This window comes from Rana temporaria, chromosome 1 (genome assembly GCF_905171775.1).
Source record: "Rana temporaria chromosome 1, aRanTem1.1, whole genome shotgun sequence".
Taxonomy (NCBI): domain Eukaryota; kingdom Metazoa; phylum Chordata; class Amphibia; order Anura; family Ranidae; genus Rana; species Rana temporaria.
This window is the reverse complement of record NC_053489.1, coordinates 97,415,742-97,435,850: the sequence shown is the minus strand read 5'-3', so window position 1 is coordinate 97,435,850 and position 20,109 is coordinate 97,415,742. Positions and strand designations below refer to the sequence as shown.

General features: G+C 42.0%; 1 protein-coding gene across 2 annotated transcripts in view; it reads left to right on the top strand.

Annotated features, from left to right (window-relative positions):
* The window catches only part of PDE8B (phosphodiesterase 8B), a 120,724-nt gene that overhangs the window by 49,604 nt on the left and 51,011 nt on the right, over positions 1–20,109 (top strand). For both annotated transcript variants that reach the window (XM_040340900.1, XM_040340909.1), the window contains 7 exons: positions 731–871; positions 2,078–2,166; positions 4,421–4,481; positions 9,603–9,654; positions 13,373–13,456; positions 15,159–15,235; positions 19,401–19,565. In XM_040340900.1, the coding sequence (XP_040196834.1) occupies positions 731–871; positions 2,078–2,166; positions 4,421–4,481; positions 9,603–9,654; positions 13,373–13,456; positions 15,159–15,235; positions 19,401–19,565 (669 nt within the window). The remainder of the gene's footprint in view (positions 1–730; positions 872–2,077; positions 2,167–4,420; positions 4,482–9,602; positions 9,655–13,372; positions 13,457–15,158; positions 15,236–19,400; positions 19,566–20,109) is intronic.

Here is a 20,109-nt window from a genome sequence, read left to right as displayed (position 1 = left end):
TGCTGTATAAAAAAAAATTGACTTTTCAATCACTTTAAAGAGTCCCATGATCAACTGTAAGACTGACCAGCATTAAAGAAAACAACATTTAGGTAAAAAAATATATATAGTTTTAAAGCCTGGATTTATAGAACCTGGAGAAGGGATCTAAAGGTCACACCTTTAAAAACCTAAAGTATAACCAAAGGCATAACTTTTTTTTTTTTCGTTTTTGATCTTTGGGTGGAGATGGATTACAATACCTGTCAGGTCTACCTCCACCTCTGTAAGGGAGATTAACCCTCTTTATTTGTTCTGTTTATTATAATTGAAAGTAAAGGTAAAAGAAAATCCCAAATTTTAGGTTGTCCCCAGAATAGTAATTAGGGGAAATCTTCCAATGGCGTCATGATTTGGGAGGCCCCAAGGGATTTCTTCTCACTTCCTGTTTTTGCTATGGAACAAGTAAAAGGAAATTTCCCCAATAGGACACAGATGTCAGATAAAAACTGACAGGGGTTATAACCCTCCCCTATTCTATCCAATATAAAAAGAAATTGACTATAGCTCTACTTTAACTTAACCAATAAAGAGTATAGCTAACAAAACACTCTACTACTCCAAAAAAAGATTGACGTCATCAACCAGATTCTTGGAAATTTGCTTAGCTTTAATTATTATAATTATTATTTAAATGTTTATGCAAGCTCTTAATAACTTCACAGTTCTAATTACAATTATAACTTGTCAGTATATTAATCCAGCTTTTGAGCGGATGATGGGCTATACCAAAGAGGAACTCCTGGGGAAAGAACTGATAGAATTGCCAAAGAGTGACAAGAACCGAGCAGACCTTTTAGATACCATCAATACATGCATCAAAAAGGGAAAGGTAAGCACACAGATAGCATTGGTTGCATCAAAACACAACATTATAATATCCTTCTAAAATTGTCATCCAAATGCCTGATCAACCTGTATTCAGTAAGCCAGTAAAGCTGGCCATAGATGGGTAGAATTTAGAAAATTCATAGGAAAAAAATGTTCTATGAATGGTCTTTTTAATCATTAGTGTCAAATCAGTGTTGGTTTTCGAGGGTACTGATGAGAAAATCTTAAAGCGGGGGTTCACCCTATAAACCCCAAAAAAATAAAAATAAATTCTTCTACCATAAAATCAGGCATTGTAGTGCGAGCTACAGTATGCCTGTCCCGATTTTTTTATCCCCGTACTCACCGTGTACTCGTACATCGAAGATACCGACTCCCCTCGGGAATGGGCGTGCCTATGGAGACGGAGGATGATTGACGGCCGGCTCTGGCGCGTCACGCTTCTCCGGAAATAGCCGAAATAGGCTTGGCTCTTCACGGCGCCTGCGCATAGCCTGTGCGCAGGCGCCGTGAAGAGCCGAGACCTACTCCGGCTGTCTTCGGGGAGAGTGACGTGCCAGGGCCGGCCGTCAATCATCCTCCCTCTCCATAGGCACGCCCATTCCCCGCGGGAGCCGAAATCTATAATGTACGAGTACACAGTGAGTACGGGGGTAAAAAAATCGGGACAGACATACTGTAGCTCGCGCTACAATGCCTGTCTCGATGGTAAAATCGTGTCACTGAGGGTGAACCACCGCTTTAAGAAGGGGGATGAAAATCTTCTTGAATTAACAAACATTTAACAGTGCATGTGGGTTTAGTCTTGTAAAGTCCATTCATTACAAAATCAAATGTTAAAAGCAAATGAAATCTTTTGAACAACATTTAAATGTTCTGAGAATTTTCGTACAAATTTTCCCAAGGATTTTCATTTTGAATTTTATCTGTCTTTGGCCAGCTTTAGAGTAATGTAATAAATGTAACCACACAACATATTATTCAACGACCTGACTCCAGTGAACTGAAATCCTGTTGGTTGATGTGGCTGACTGCTATTTGCACACTATTCTTCCTTGCACTACTTTACTAAAAAAGACGGAGGATGTCCTACAACAAGCTGTCATAACTTACCAGTCTGCCCCAACAGCAAAATGTCTACAGCTTAAAGTGAAGATGTGACCACTTCTATTTAACTTTTTATTACTTATATTTACTTTTCTGAAAGGAATGGCAAGGGATTTATTATGCAAGACGGAAATCGGGTGACAGCATTCAGCAACATGTAAGAGTCACTCCTGTAGTCGGTCAAGGAGGGTGAGTAGACATCATCAAGTACACTAACTAGCTAAAATTTCATTTAAGAAACCTTTTTTTCCTTTAATGATTCTAGGTGCAGCTTTCTAAAGATCACTTATTTAATGTTATATTCAAACAGGAGTCCTCAGTGAACTGGGGGATATATTGTGTCACTAGGTTTAAAAAAAAAAAATAGGATCAGAAGAGAAAATTTCATATTTCAGTTTAAAGTGGAAATATTAAACTTAATTTTACCATTTTAGACCTGTTTTGTGGTTAACATAAAAACATCAGCAAATTCAAAGTGAGGAGTAAGGCTGGGTTCACGCTTAAGCAAATTTGCATGACAAGAGACTATGACCGACTCTTAATGGACATCCGGGGTGGCTGCAGTTCGCACTGGAAAAGGATCCTGTGCCCTCTCTGGCTCTGTTTCAGGTCCAAAATTAGGCACAAATTCAGACCTGATTCCCCCCTGAAACGGGGGAACAGGGTGACGCACCGGACCCCCTGCTGCGAGCCATGGCCGTAGCTAGTGTGAACACGGCCTAAAGGTATATTATGAGTAAGGAAAAGAGGAGATTAATTTTAAAGACCAATTTAAGTCTCTCACATTTTTATCTCATTATAGTCCTGTATCCCACTTCTGATTTACAACTACCGTGTTTCCCCGAAAATAAGCCCGGGTCTTATATTAATTTTGGCAACCAAAAACGCACTAGGGCTTATTTTCGGGGGGATGTCTTATTTATTTACAATATGTACAATGATCTTAAAGTGGTTGTAACCCTAAAAAAAAAAAGACAAAATCCTTTTCCTTTAACGCATGATAGATTGCATAGTGCTTCTGCTGTGTTATTTATCCATCTCCTGTGTCCCCAGTCTTCTCCCCCTCCCCCTCCACGTCAGGTCAGGAGTCAGTATTTTGTCATAAAAACCATCTTAAAATCCATCCTATAAAATTATGTAACTCGTTTTGTAGGAATTGTGCCAGTGTGGGGTGCATTGTGTCTCCCTTTGTGATTGTTTTGTGGGAAATACCTTTGTTGCAGATCCCCTGGGTGTCGCATGGTGTGCTTGGGCTCTTGTTCTCTGCTCCGGGAGTCGGCCACTGGTGTCGGCCGCTCCGTGCACTGAGGAGGCGGGGCCGCGTGCGGGAGAAGAACGGAGGAGGGGAAAGCCGGTGTCCCGTTAGTGTCGGCACGCTCCGTGCACTGAGGAGGGGGGGCCGCGTGCGGGAGAAGAACGGAGGAGGGGAAAGCCGGTGTCCCGTTAGTGTCGGCATGCTCCGTGCACTGAAGAGGGAGGGCCGCATGCTGGAGGAGAACGGAGGAGGGGGAAGCTGGTGTCCCGTTGGTGTCGGCACGCTCCGCACACTGAGGTGGGGGGCCGCATGTGGGAGGAGAATGGAGGAGGGGGGAGCCGGTGTCCCGTTTGCTCCGTGCGCTGAGAAGGGAGGGGCCGTGGGCATCAGGCGGGAGGAGTGCAAAGGGGGGAGTCACTGTCAGGCTGGTATCGGCCAGCTCCGTGTGCTGGGGAAGGGGGAGGCTGTGAGCGTCAGCTATGCGGAGAGGAGAGGAGAAGACCTCCGGCAAAGAGAGACACGCACACCTTACGGCGGTGTAATCATTATGCAAGTTTGATTTAAAAAAAAAAATACAGATTTTTACTAGGGCTTATTTTCAGGGTAGGGCTTATATTGCAGCCCTCCCTGAGAATCATGCTAGGTCTTATTATCGGGGTAGGTCTAATTTTCGGGGAAACACGGTAGCAAATCAGCTTTTTGCTCTCCTCTACAGTCATCTGTGCTTGCAGAGCTGAGTAACAGCCACACATCTCATCACAAGTGTCCTCACACAGACTTGTAGAGAGGTGGAGAGTGTCTGACCACATCATTTACTTTACAGAATGTTCTGGCTCTAACTCATGAAAAGTCATGTTTAGATGCCCTGTAAAATTGCTCTAATAAAAGTGGAGGTAAGACTATGAAAATAGAGATTTTTAGTGCATGAGGCCTACATGTACAATAGCACTGTTTTAAACACTACCATGCTGTTTCCTGATACCAAATGGCCTTTACCATAAAATTTAGGTTTTCCTCTCATTTTGGCTAAGCCTTTATATTGATTCGCTGACATGACATTTTCTCTTTTTCCTACAAAATATACATACAATTTATATAAAAAGACTGTCTACTACATTGTCATGTGCATGGAATTGTTGATAACTAGTCGGATGTAATTGGCTAATTGTTGACTGTTTACATTACTAGGAAAATTAGACATTTTGTGTCCATCAAGAAGCTTTGCAGTGGCAGTGACAACAATAAACAGGTAAGACCGCTTTAATATTTCTGTGCAGAATCAGAATGAAACCACATTTGTTTCTATGGGGTTGATTTACTAAAGGTAAGTAGTCTGTGCACTGTGCACAGTGAAGTTGTCCTCTGCAAGTGCTCCATGGCTTAGTAAATGAGGTACAACTTCACTTTGCAAAGAATCTCATGCAAAGAAAATTAAAAAAAAAAAAAAAAAAACAGTATTTTTGCTGCACATGATTGAATGATTGAAGTCAGCAGAACTTCTGCTTCTGCTCACTTTGTAAAGTGCATAGTCTATTTGACTTTAGTAAATCAACCCATGACTTCATTTAATTTACCACACCGTTTTGTTATTAAGCCATAGAGGGTTATATGATTGGTTCAACGCAACAAAGCATTGGGTATTATTTATTCATATTTTCTGAATGAATTTAAGTATTAATACTTTTGTTATTGTCAAATGCATTCATGCTATATCATCTGTCCTTTTTATATACATATAGCTCCAGTATTCAATGAATTCATACCTGTGAAAGCACTTCAGCACTTACAAGCGAATAACCAGTCATAGGATTCTGGGCTGTGCTTTCTAATCATAGAAGCTGAGCACGTTTAGCTTCAGTCTGAGTAATGTGATTGCTCTAGAACCAGTAAATAGACCAGTAGTCAGTCAGAAGTAAAACTACTTTTCTTGCGTGAGCTATTTGCATATTGCATATTTGCTTTAAATAGCAGAACAGTTGCTGGAAAAAGTATTTGAGGTGTTTGGTTCAGTAGCCTAGCTCATCAATGGCCAACATTGATCAAGCCAATTCTCTATGCGAATTTCAAAATATCTTTAGCTCTGCCAAAACTCCCCTTTCTCCACCAACTCTTTCTCAGGCCTCGTACACACGACCGAGTTTCTCGGCAAAAACCAACAAGAAACTTGCTGGGAGATATTTTTTTGCCAAGGAAACTGGTCGTGTGTACATTTTCGTTGAGGAAACTGTCAAAAAACTTGACGAGCCAAAAAGAGAGCATGTTCTCTATTTCCTTGACGGGAATGGAGAAAATTGGCTTGTCGAGTTTCTCGACGGCTTCACAAGGAACTCGACGAGGAAAACGATGTGTTTCACCCGTCGAGTTCCTCGGTCGTGTGTACGAGGCCTCAGGGGAACAGTCTTTCGGAATAATGTATTGAGTGATGGTGCATTTCACAAATTTTTTCCTTATTTCTATTTATTTTTAAATAAGAAGAAAGTTTTATTTAAACACATTCAAGCATACATGTTCCATAAACACAAAATAATGCAAAGTTGTAATGTACAAAACAGTAGAAAACAAATAGGCAATTACAGCTTCTAACTGCAAAGAGCTCACTAAAGAGAACAAACAGCCCCACCTAGTGTCAGAAAACAGAAATAGCGCCAATAGAGCACTAATATTGCACACTCCAAAGTCAGATAGTGGCAATCAGCATTGAGAAACCAACAGCATTCTATCCCAATATCCTATCTATAATCAGGTCTACTGGGGCCAAGCCTGGTGCATCAAGCCAACCTAATTTTTTAAGTTTAATAATAGGAAAGCAGCCCTCTATGCTTAGAAATAATGGCAAACCTCAGAATTGATGCACACAACATTTTTTATTTTCAGATTTTTACAATTCGCTATATGGAAGTAGAAGGTGTCTGTCCCTGTGTGGGATAGCTTGGTAAAACATGATATCTAATTCCTAGCTTTGTTGCTAAACTTAGTTTCCTTAAAGAGGAAAACCGCTGCTTAAAGCAGAACTTCAGTCATTTTTTCAATTTTCCATCTATTAAATCCTCTACCCTTGTTGTATCTTTGAATAGTAAAAACTTTTTCTGCCAGTAAATACCTTATACAGCCCTGGAAAAAAAGCCTAGGCTTATGACATCATGTACAGCTCTCTCTTTCACTTTTGTGAGAGCTTGCCAGAAAAGAAGGGGAGTGAGTTATAAGGGGGCCAATGAAAGCTTCAGAGCTGGAGGTGTGGCTGCGTAAATGCAGGAAGTGAACAGGCAACAGCTTCAGCTGCCCACAGTTAAAATTATTGCAGCCAGACTCAGTGGAGGGAGATTTCTGCAGTATATTTGGGTAGTACAGAATCACAGTATATATATAAAATAATATGCAAAGGGATGGGAGGGAAGCTTTAGACTGGCAAAGATGTTGCGTAGATTGCAAAGATTGCCACACAACAATTGCAGCAATCTTACCCAGAAGTGTGAGAGATTACCTAGTTTTGTGAGGTATTTGCTCCCTTCTTCCCCCCTCTGTCAGAAATTTTGCGAGGAGAACCTGGTCGTTGCCGACTTATAGTGAAATTATGTTCTTTCCACTTCTGGATTAAGGCCCCAACAGTGCTCACTGGAACATTCAGAAGTTTAGAAATCCTTCAGTAACCAATGCCATAAGTATGTTTTGCAACAATAAGGTTGCAACGGTCTTGAGAGAGCTCCTTGCTCTTACCCATCATGGGATGTTTCTTGTGTGACACCTTGGTAATGAGACCCTTTTTTATAGGCAATCAGTTGAGACTAAACCAGCTGATATTAATTTTCACTGACAAGGGGCAGGATTGCTTCCTAATTACAGACAGATTCAGCTGGTGTCTTGGCTTTCCATGCCTTTTGCACCTCCCTTTCTTCACATGTTCAATACTTTTTCACAGTGTTATCCCATTATATTACACATAACTTAATTTCCGAATGTATTCGTTTTGGTTTCTTTGTATGTATGGATTGCATGGGTTGTAACCGACATGTAGTGAAAATTTCGTGTCAATAGCACCTTTACAAATATATTTACCTAGAAAAATGGTGATGTGCTCAATACTTATTTTACATGCTGTATCGCCTGTTAATAAAAATTCGAAATCCTCCCTAGGCTTAAAGTTTATGGAAATACATTTTTGTTTAACTTTGGATAGCGAATGAAAAGATGAGACCCTTTGATGTTTTTTTATTGCTGTCTGTGTCCCCATGAAAGAGCCAAAACCTCAGTTTGGCCCTACCATTGTTGCAGAGGCAGAAAGTGGGGGGGAAATCATTTTGAGGTGTCACTAGAGCAAGCAGAGCTAGAGGTGAGGGACAACCCTCCCATGGGTCATAACTATCTAAGATGGAAATTCCATTCTCTAATGCCGCGTACACACGATCGGTCCATCCGATGAGAACGGTCTGATGGACAGTTTTCATCGGTTAACCGATGAAGCTGACTGATGGTCAGTCGTGCCTACACACCATCAGTTAAAAAAACGATTGTGTCAGAACGCGGTGACGTAACACACAACGACGTGCTGAAAAAAACGAAGTTCAATGCTTCCAAGCATGCATCGACTTGATTCTGAGCATGCCTGGATTTTTAACCAATGGACGTGCCTACTAACGATCGGTTTTGTTCTATCGGTTAGGTGTCCATCGGTTAAATTTAAAACAAGATTGCTTTTTTTAAACATATGGATAAATAACCGATGGGGCCCACACACGATCGGTTTGGTCCGATGAAAACGGTCCATCAGACCGTTCTCATCGGTTTGACCGATCGTGTGTACACGGCATAAGAGATTTACTCTCACCTCCTGTTACGTCTTTAGAACAGCTCTATTCAGGGCCGGCCCTATGATGGGACCGGGTGGTACCATGGGTACCAGGCAGCACTTTTAGGGGGGCAGCATACTGATGCCCGCCAGCCCATTCCGCCAGCTCCGCTACCCAAATAAAATTGATGTCCTTTTTTTCCCACAAATAGAGCTTTCTTTTGGTGATATTTGATCACCTCTGCGGTTTTTATTTTTTGTGCTATAAATATATATATATATTTTTAACTTTTTGCTATAATAAATATCCCCAAAATTTTGAAAAATAAACTATTTTCTTCAGTTTAGGCCAATATGTATTGTTCTACATATTTTTGGTACCAAAAAAAAACACAATTAGCGTACATTGATTAGTTTGCGCAAAAGACATTGTGGCCGCCGGCAATTCACAGGTCCCTTTATACTCCTGGATACTTGTATAGAGCCATGGCAGGTCCTTTTTATATGCCTATATGCATGTATAGAGCCATGACAGGCCCTCTTTATACATCTATAGAGCCATGACAGGCCCTCGTTATACTTCTTTATACATGTATAGAGCCATGACAGGCCCTCGTTATACTCCTTTATACATGTATAGAGCCATGACAGGTCCTCTTTATACTCCTATATACATTTATAGAGCCATGGCAGGTTCTCTTTATATTCCTTTACATGTACAGAGTCTCGACAGGTCCTCTATATACATGTATAGAGCCATGACAGGTCCTCTTTATACATGTATAGAGCCATGACAGGTTCTCTTTATACATCTATAGAGCCATGACAGGCCCTCGTTATACTCCTTTATACATGTATAGAGCCATATCAAGTACTCTTTATAGTACTATATACATTTATAGAGCCATGACAGGTCCTCTTGATATTCCTTTACATGTAAAGAGTAATGACAGGTCCTCTATATACATGTATAGAGCCATAACAGGTCCTCTTTATACTCCTATACATGTATAGAGCAATGACAGGTCCTCTTTATACTCCTATACATGTATAGAGCAATGACAGGTCCTCTTTATACTCCTTTATACATGTATAGAGCCATGACGGGTCCCCTTTAGTTATCATGATATAAAATAATGAATGTGGGGGCCTTTTGGTTGGCGTTATTTTTTTTTTGGGGGGGGGGGGGCAGCATTTCATTCTTGGTTCCAGGCAGCACAATGTCTTGGGCCGGCACTGGCTCTATTCCATTTTTTTTCCTTCCTAGCTTGGTATTTCCAAGAACATAAAACTCTTCATAAAGTAATTGGTGGTCAGTGACCATCTGATGATCAGCAGTGCTAAGAGACCACGCGATCATCACAGTGATCATCAAAGTAATCAGAGGCCACTAAGAGAACACTAAAATGATCATCAACATTTTCAGCAAACAAAGAGTTGAGTGACCACCATGTAATCATGAAGGTTCTCATTGACCACTAAAAATGCATCTAAGTGCTCAGCGATCATTAAGCGATCATCAAAGTAAAAATAAGGCAGATAAAGCTAACTGACTTACCGTTTATTTTTCAATTATTTTTTTTCCAGGTCTACAAGATAAGCAGGGATGAGAAATACTCTGGAGAAAACACACTTACAGGTTGCTCACTTTCATATGTTTAAAAAACATAAATATGCATAAAATCTTATAAATAACATCAGATTGTGAAATGTGCTGTACAATATGAATCAAATTAAATAAAAAAGGAACAACATATGTCCCTTTTCTGATCCCCCTCGCTGAACCCAATCCGGGAAGAATTGGCTTTTCTGGGCTGATTATTGCTGTTTCCCCCTGAGACAGCTGGCACCTGCAGCGCTCTGCATTCCTTCTACATACCTTACCTCATTTACTAAGCTCTGGAGCAACTGCACTTGCAGAGGGTAACTGCACTTTGCAAAGTGCACAGTCCATTTGCCTTTAGTAAATCAACCCCTATGAGTAAAGCAACAAAGAGCTTCTAAAATTATTTAAACCTGACCAATTCTTAAATTTTGGGCTTTTATCCTGAATTTATGATGAAGAGTTATAGAAAGCCAATAAACAGTGGGGTAGATTCAGGTAGGGCTGCGCACTCTTACGGAGGCGCAGCGCTCCGTTTTTACGCTATGCCTCCGTAAATTACTTGCGCTACGCTTCATTCACGAAGCAGTAGCTCCGTAATTTGCGGGGGCGTTCCGTAAAAGTGGCCGGCGTAAGCGCGCGTAATTTAAATGATCCCGTAGGGGGCGTGGATCATTTAAATTAGGTGCGTTCCCGCGTCGAACGTACCGCGCATGCGCCGTTCCTAAAATTTCCCGACGTGCATTGCGGCAAATGACGTCGCAAGGATGTAATTTGCCTCGACGTGAACGTAAATGGCGTCCAGCGCCATTCACAAACGACTTACGCAAACGACGTAACATGTTCAAATCGCGACGCGGGAACGACGTCCATACTTAACATTGGCTGCCCCTGCAGGAGCAGCCTTACGACGAAAACGACGTACGCAAACGACGTAAAGATCGAACGCCGGGCGCACGTACGTTTGAGAATTGGCGTTAGTATGCAATTTGCATACTCTACGCTGAAAAGTAACGGAGCGCCACCTAGCGGCCACCGCAAGAATGCAGCCTAAGATACGAAGGCATAAGAGACTTATGCCATTCGTATCTTAGGCTTAAGCCGGGGTATCGAGCTTTCTGAATCAGGAAAGTCGATACGCCGGCACTACTTAGCAATTACGCTGCGTATCTAGGGATACGCAGGCGTAATTGATACTTGAATCTATCCCAGTATGTTTTTTTTTTCTGATATTCACGCGTAAACTTGTTTCTATTACAATTGCATTTGGAGCTATGTTAGATTTAGTTTGGATGCCAATTGTAATTAATGGGTTCTTCTTTAATACAGTGTGGAGACAATTGATGAACTTTGTAGTACACCTGTATTGTGAGCAAGTAAAATAAAGTAAAGCTGGCATTGCAAAGGGAGGTTAGAAAAGTGGTACAACATATGTTTACAGTAATGAGTGGCTGGCTGTGCTCCATGGAAACTTTGTAAACTTGAAAGGTTAAAATTTAGCAACCGATACGTTACATGAATGTTGTCTACAGGGAATGAAATGCTGTAACACGAAGATTGTGCAACTGTGTCTTTTTTTTTTTGCAATACACATGGCATAGTATAGTAGTACAAAACATCCAACCCAAGCATATTTTTGGGCATCAGAAAATGTAAACTAATAGGTTACTATAGGTAACAGAATTTGCATTTCAGCTTTGCTCTGTGCTGTCTTAGTGGAAAAACTCTTAAAGTGTAATTCCACTCAAATTCTAACTAAGGCTAAAACTACTTCCGCCTCCATTCTAAGACTATTTTATTTACCCTGTAAAAGAAAATATGTCTCTACAGCTGCTCCAGTCTGGTCACATGATGTCATTGCAGTGGTGTAGCTGGGGTGTGCAGATGGTGAGGTAGCCCCGGACGCAACATTCAGAGGGGTGCGGACAGGGCCAGCACCACTATAGGCCATCCAAAGCAACCCAGGCAGCAGACAAACTAAAACCTCCATGCTGCGCCCAGTAGGAGAGCGGGCACAGCATGGAGGTTTTAGTTTAGCTACTGTCACAGAGAAAGCAGGGAGAATGGATCCAAGCATGCAGAGGATGGCGGAGCGGTAGGTGGCTCTTGATCCCGAGTGTGTGCAGGCAGTGAGCACCACGCTGTGTGTGTTTGGGGGGGGGGGGGTGAGGGAGGCAGACAGGGCTGCAATTAGAGGAGAAGGTCTGGGTGGAGGAAGATGCCCGTTGGTTGCTGTGGCTGCAACCACCACTGGAAATCCTGCTGGAGATATTCTCCTGCCTGCGCGGGACACAGCTAACCCTCATTTCTCTGTTGCTGCAGGACCAGTAAGATGAGGGGGATTGTGTGTGTGATGGGGGAGTGGGTTATCAGGGAGGTGTGATCAGAGTGGGGGGATCTGGTTGGATATCTGGAGGTGTGATAGAGTAGAGGGATGGAGGGGGAGATCTGGAGGTGTGATCTGGGGGTGTAAACAGAATGGGTTGAATCGGAAGTTTGATCAGAGTTGAGGAATTTAGGGGGTAGTGTGTAATCTGGGGTTGTGATCAGAGTGGAGGAATTTTGGGGCTATCTGGGGGGTGTGACCAGAGTGGGGGGCTATCTGGGGGGTGTAATCAGGGTGGGGGTATCGTGGTGGGTGTGATCAGAGTGGGGGGATCTAAAAGCCCACAGGTTAGGGGGCACAAATCACTTGCCTTGCCCCAGGCATTGACAACCTACGCTACGCCAATGCGTCATTTCCCAGTCTCTGCAGCCATTGTCACTGCCTCTCCTCTCCACTGAGGCTGCCACTGCGACCCAATTAATGTGACCAGAGCGGCTTCAGAATAGGCAAGTATAGGCATCTTTTCATTCACAGGGAAGATAGAATAATTAGAAATTGGGTGGGAGTAGGTTTAGCCTTAGTCAGGATTTGACTGGAATTATACTTTAAGGTTCCTTTACTCTACAGCAGGGGTCTCCAAACTATGTCCCTCCAGTTGTTGAGGAACTACGATTTCCGTCATGTCTGTGAATGTCAGAGTTTTACAATGCCCCATGGGATGTGTAGTTCCGCATAAGCTGGAGGGCCATAGTTTGGAGATCCCTACAGCATTATATGATTGAAGTGTATGATTAAGAGCCGGTTCACACTGGGGCGACTCATCAGGCGACTCGGCCGCCTGACAAGTCGCGTCCCATTCTATTCAATAGAACCGTTCTAATAGGAGCGACGCAAGTCACTCCGACTTAGAAAAAGGTTCTTGTACGACTTCGGCAAGAACGAGTCGCCCCCAAAGTCGTGCCGCCCCAGTGTGAACCGGCTCTAAAGAAGAAGTTTGAGTATTTTTAAAAACAAAAACAAACACATCCTCACCTCTATGCTGCAGCATCGGTGTGATGCTGCAGCTGTCCCTCGTCAGTTCTAGTACTGAGAACTGAGCGATCACATGACTGCCAATCGCTCAGTTTTCGGTCTGCTCAGAGCTATCTCTGGGTCACAGTAGAGCAAAAGTAATTGCACTCCTGTGACCCAGAAAAGAAGTATGGGCAAAAAAGCTTTGGCCATACTTCTTTTTTAAATAAAGTTTCTCAACCTATGCTGCCAAAAACAACCAAATTATAGAAATCTCCCACACACATTGGTATAGGATGCCCATATTAATTTGTTTAGGAAAGGGAATATCTAGACTCATTGCAGTCTGTGAACTAAATATTGAAGTTTGCATTCTTAGCACTTTAAATATAATTGTATTTTTAAATTGTCTTTTAGAGTCTCATTCCCACTCATTCAGACATAAGAACAGAAGGAAAGAGTCAATGGATGTAAGGTCAATCACATCACGGAGTAGTGACGGTAAGGAAAATAACTTAATTCCATTTTTAACACAAACCTCACAAATATATTATTTTCCATATAGAAAGGTTGACACTAATGTTGTGGGGTTGGTTTGTAAAAGCTGGAGCACTGTCCATAGCAAATAGTGTGATTTCCTCTATTCCTTGCACTTGTCTCCAAAAATGAAGCTAATCCTTAATTGGTAATATAGGCTACAGTACAGTTTTCCACCTCCATTTTGTAAGTCAACAGAAATAAAATAACAAACGTGATAGGTATGGTGTGTTTATATGAAAACAATGAGACTTTTATTATATTCAAAAAGTATTTAATTACACTTACATTCTTAAAATTATAATCATATAGGGGTCGTAAACATATACTATTAGCTTTAAAAAAAAAATCTACAGTAAAACCTTGGATTGCGAGCATAATTAGTTCCAGGAACATGCTTGTAATCCAAAGCACTTGTATATCAAAGCATTTTTTTTACAGGGTATAAAAGAGAAGAGAGGCACCTCTGAGGCCCCGTACACACGTCCGAGAAACTCGACGAGCAAAACACATCGCTTTGCTCGTCGAGTTCCTTGTGAAGCCGCTGAGGATCTCGGCGAGCCAAGTTTCCCCGTTGACTAACGAGGAAATAGAGAACATGTTCTCTATTTGGCCCGACGAGATCCTCGTCGGTTTCCTCGGCCGAAAGTGTACACATGACCGGTTTCTCGGCAGAATACGGCTCCGATCGAGTTTCTGGCTGAATTCTGCCGAGAAACTCGGTCGTGTGTACGGGGCCTCAGTTAGTGTCAGACTACTATCACAGTCCCACTATAAGTCGCTGATCGCCGCCATTACTAGTATTAAAAAATAAATAAAATCAGTATGTATACTGTAGTTTGTAGACGCTATAATGTTCACGTAAACGAATCAATACACGCTTATTGGGATTTTTTTTTACCAAAAATGTATAAAGAATTTAGATTTTTTTATTGTATATGTTTTATAGCAGATAGTAAAAACAATATTGTTTTTTTTTTTTTTTCAAAATTGTTAGTTTTTTTTCTTTATGGCACAAAAAATAAAAAACCTAGTGATCAAATACCACCAAAAAAAGGTCTATTTGTGGGGGAAAAAATTATATAAATGTAATTTGGGTACAGCGTTGGATGACTGTGGGATTGTCAGGTAAAGTAACGCAGTGCCAAAAAGCAAAAAATGGCCTGGTCATGGAGGGGGGGTAAATCTTCCGGAGGTCAAGTGGTTAACAAACATCACACCCCCTGTGTCCTTCAAGCCCAGCAATACACTGAGACAAAAGCTTGTACATTTAAGACCCAACACCAAAACACAAGCAACGTAAACCTGGTGCATTGGCTCTATTCAGATTGCTGTTAAAAAGTCTGATATACGTGGTGTTTCCACATTTAATTGTTCTTTGAAGCTGTGATTGTACTGTTGTCCCTGTACTTATACTTGAAGTCTTTCAATAAAATATTGGGGAGGGGGGTGTGAAATGCACTTCTTGAAGAAGAATTCCAGAGGACTTTGCGTAATTTATGAAGTAATGAAGCTAGAACTTGCCAGGCAATTAGCATTTTCTGAAAGAAATCAGCAGTGGCAATCTACAGATTTACCTTACTATGTATTTCTTTTAAAGCAGTATGTCACATGTAATTTTATATATTTTAGCCTTGATAATAACAATTTAGTGTTTACTTTACAGCAGCCAGTTTACAGAACCACAGGTATTCATCAATGGCACGGATTCACACCATGACCATAGAGGCTCCCATTACAAAGGTAACGACAAAGGGTGCTACAGTACATATGTACACTTTTCCTGTCTGCTTTCATTAAGAGAGATGTTAGCACCATCCACTGATCAGATATACAGGGAGTGCAGAATTATTAGGCAAATGAGTATTTTGACCACATCATCCTCTTTATGCATGTTGTCTTACTCCATGCTGTATAGGCTCGAAAGCCTACTACCAATTAAGCATATTAGGTGATGTGCATCTCTGTAATGAGAAGGGGTGTGGTCTAATGACATCAACACCCTATATCAGGTGTGCATAATTATTAGTCAACTTCCTTTCCTTTGGCAAAATGGGTGAAAAGAAGGACTTGACAGGCTCAGGAAAGTAAAAAATAGTGAGATATCTTGCAGAGGGATGCAGCACTCTTAAAATTGCAAAGCTTCTGAAGCGTGATCATCGAACAATCAAGCGTTTCATTCAAAATAGTCAACAGGGTCGCAAGAAGCGTGTGGAAAAACCAAGGCGCAAAATAACTGCCCATGAACTGAGAAAAGTCAAGCGTGCAGCTGCCAAGATGCCACTTGCCACCAGTTTGGCCATATTTCAGAGCTGCAACATCACTGGAATGCCCAAAAGCACAAGGTGTGCAATACTCAGAGACATGGCCAAGGTAAGAAAGGCTGAAAGACGACGACCACTGAACAAGCCACACAAGCTGAAACGTCAAGACTGTGCCAAGAAATATCTCAAGAATGATTTTTCTAAGGTTTTATGGACTGATGAAATGAGAGTGAGTCTTGATGGGCCAGATGGATGGGCCCGTGGCTGGATTGGTAAAGGGCAGAGAGCTCCAGTCCGACTCAGACGCCAGCAAGGTGGAGGTGGAGTACTGGTTTGGGCTGGTATCATCAAAGATGAGCTTGTGGGGCCTTTTCGGGTTGAGGATGGAGTCAAGCTCAACTCCCAGTCCTACTGCCAGTTTCTGGAAGACACCTTCTTCAAGCAGTGGTACAGGAAGAAGTCTGCATCCTTCAAGAAAAACATGATTTTCATGCAGGACAATGCTCCAGCACACGCGTCCAAGTACTCCACAGCGTGGCTGGCAAGAAAGGGTATAAAAGAAGAAAAACTAATGACATGGCCTCCTTGTTCACCTGATCTGAACCCCATTGAGAACCTGTGGTCCATCATCAAATGTGAGATTTACAAGGAGGGAAAACAGTACACCTCTCTGAACAGTGTCTGGGAGGCTGTGGTTGCTGCTGCACGCAATGTTGATGGTGAACAGATCAAAACACTGACAGAATCCATGGATGGCAGGCTTTTGAGTGTCCTTGCAAAGAAAGGTGGCTATATTGGTCACTGATTTGTTTTTGTTTTGTTTTTGAATGTCAGAAATGTGTATTTGTGAATGTTGAGATGTTATATTGGTTTCACTGGTAAAAATAAATAATTGAAATGGGTATCTATTTTTTTTTTGTTAAGTTGCCTAATAATTATGCGCAGTAATAGTCACCTGCACACACAGATATCACCCTAAAATAGCTAAAACTAAAAACAAACTAAAAACTACTTCCAAAAATATTCAGCTTTGATATTAATGAGTTTTTTGGGTTCATTGAGAACATGTTTGTTGTTCAATAATAAAATTAATCCTCAAAAATACAACTTGCCTAATAATTCTGCACTCCCTGTAATATCAGGGGTATGCAATTAGTGGACCTCCAGCTGTTGCAAAACTACAAGTCCCATCATGCCTCTGCCTCTGGGTGTCGTCCTTGTGGCTGTCAGAGTCTTGCTTTGCCTCATGGGACTTGTAGTTCTGCAACAGCTGGAGGTCCGCTAATTGCAAATCCCTGAGATATATGGTGCCCTTACTGTAAAGGACAAAATATAAAATGCCATTTGAAGGATGTGCAAGGGGCGCATCATTCTTTTGGGAAAGGCATTTTCTCTTATTGCCTTAATGCAGTGTTTCTCAATTCCAGTCCTCAGGCCCCCCAACAGGTCAGGTTTTCAGGATTTCCCTCAGATGAAAAGGCTGTGGTGATTACTAAGGCAGTGAAACTGATCAAATCACCTGTGCAAAATAATGGAAATCCTGAAAACCTGACCTGTTGGGGGGGCCTGAGGACTGGAATTGAGAAACACTGCCTTAATGTGATGCCAGCTCTGCACTGTGTTGGCGTCTGTCACACTAATGCCGTGTACACACGGTCGGAATTTCTGACAACAAATGTTCGATGGGAGCTTGTTGTCGGAAATTGAACTGGCTATTGAACGTCATTTTTCTCGGCTTGTCGTATGTGTCACCGCTTTCTTGACGTTCGCAATTTCCGTCAACATTTGTGTGACCGTGTGTATGCAAGACAAGTTTGAGCCAACATTCTGTCGGAAAAAAATCCATGCGGCAGAACACAAGCATTTGTTTTGAAGCAGAGCATATATAATGGGCCCTACTTCATGGATATGCATAATGCAGTAGGGTGAGTAGATACCTCATGGGCAGGGCCGCTGATAGGCCAGTACAACTGGCCCAGTTGTACCGGGCCCGGCCAGCAGGGGGGCCTGGCAACCTGAACAAAATAGTAAGTTAAATGTAAAAAAAAAAAAAACATGACAGATTAGGGTCCCTTAACATCGTCCAGCACCAAACCCCCTCTGTACATTTTACGTTTTTTTTAATTATTTGCTATGTTCATTCTTATGTGTAGCGACAGTGGTGGCCGCGGCAGGGGAGGGACTATTTCTCGTATTTTGGGCACAGAAGAATACCTCATCCGCGCCCGCTCCTAGTGCCATGCTGGCTCAAGTCTTCAAGACTTTTTTAGTGCCGTCACCTCCTGGCTCCTTTGCTCGGCAGAGTGATTTTGATTCCTCTCTCACCTCGTGAAGAACGAGCAGTGAGGCGACTACGCCGTTCAGAAGCTCCAACATGTTCTCTGAATTTCTCTCTCTCCACCGGAGTTGGAATAGTATCTATAAGGGAACGTGAGGGAAAAAAATTTAGCATGTGTACTCTGCCATTAGTTCTCGGATTACTGAACATGCGGTGAAGATTTGGCACTCAGCAAAACTAAACCATTGCAAAGTAGTAAAACTGTTGATTAAAGGAAACCTAGAGTTCGAGTAACAGAGAAGCTGCTACTGCTGACCTCTCCTGAAAACATTAGCTTCCTGTCTGTTATGCTTCCATAATTTGAGTCCCAAGAATGCAGATCGAAAGTTTAGCACCAAAGTGCTGCATGCATAATCTAAGCCTGTGACAAGGAAAGTTTTAAGCCAAAACGATCAGCCTGAAAACTAGTATTTTCTGAAGCAGGTCAGCAACAAGAGCCCCATAGTACTCTCAGACTAGGTTTCCCTTGCATGCTAAGGTAAATGTACAGCACTATAAGGTTAAAAACAAAGGACAACGTAAAAAGCACACACCGGGATCACATGCAGGCTACAATCGTGAATTATAATGAAGTGCAGGCAATACTGTAAATAGATAAGTGTGTGGGGGATTCAGTTTTAGTGAGATGGCATGATATCCCAGTGTTGTTAGCCTGGATATGGCTGTACAGATACACTGTGGATGTCTTCTCTCAAATAGAATGGGCTTCAAGATCTACTACCACTGTTTTTTTGTAGCATGGCACCTCTAGTAACACTGCATTACTCTGCTATTTGCTTTTTTTCTGGGAATGGCACCTATACATTGTGGCATTGGTGGCTTTGTCTGCCCATAACACGTGCTGCCTGCAGAGACAGTGCCACCCATGCCGCCAAATCGCCTATGCCGTAATGTGCCACCCATGACGCTAATGCCATAACGCATGTGCTGTCTGCAGAGACAGTGCCACCCATGCTGCCAATAGAATTATGCCTTGGGTGGCAGTGTCTGCAGCACATTACGGCATTGGTGGCATGGGTGGCACATTCTGCAGCACAATATGGCATCTGGGGAGGGGCCACAGGCGGAGCCAGGGTGGGGCTGAAGGAGGGACCAGGGGCGGGACCAGGGGTGGAGCTGAAGGGGGCCCCATCAGGTAGGCTGTACGGGGCCCCATGATTTCTATCAGCGGCCCTGCTCATTGGGCTGACTGTTGCAGCTATTTTTGTAAGGACAAACTCATTGATATTGGCATAAGAAACAATCTATCCTATTATGTGCTATGCACTGAAAAAATGATTATTGACTCTTTGTTTTGTCTCATAAGGTCATTAACATAATAAATGCAGCTCAGGAGAACAGTCCTGTGACGGTGGCAGAGGCCTTGGATAGAGTGTTGGAAATTCTGAGGACCACAGAGCTCTATTCTCCACAGCTGGCAACCAAAGAAGAGGATCCCCACACAAGTGACCTTGTTGGTGGTCTGATGACAGTAAGCAATTATAAAATGATGGCAACCAACATTCCCTAGGCTGTATGTTTACTAGCCATTGTATGTTTAGTAGACACGTGCACTGTTGAAATTTTTTTTTTTCGTTTTTCATTTCATTACGTTTTTTTGTTCTCGTTTTTCGGGTCATTGGCTATGATCGCAATTCGTAAGTTTGAAAATTCGTAAGTTTGAAAATTCGTAAGTTTGAAAATTCGTAAGTTTAAAAATTTGTTTCGAAAATAAGAAAGAAAATCCGAATGAACTAATTAATATTAACTATTAAATTATAAGTATTGGAATTTCCTTTCAAATTTGTCTGTTTAAAATCAGATCCTTTTTTTATTTTTATATGCAAATAACATTGAGATAATACAGACAAATGATACAAACATAATCACATTAAACAAAACAAAACCCAAGAAAAGAAAAAAAAAGGGGCTCCAAACCACCCCACCTGAACACAATTGGACAGAGTGGAGATTGATTAGAACACATATTACATTATTATTTCTACCCCTGCCACTAGTATGATGATCCCCTCTCT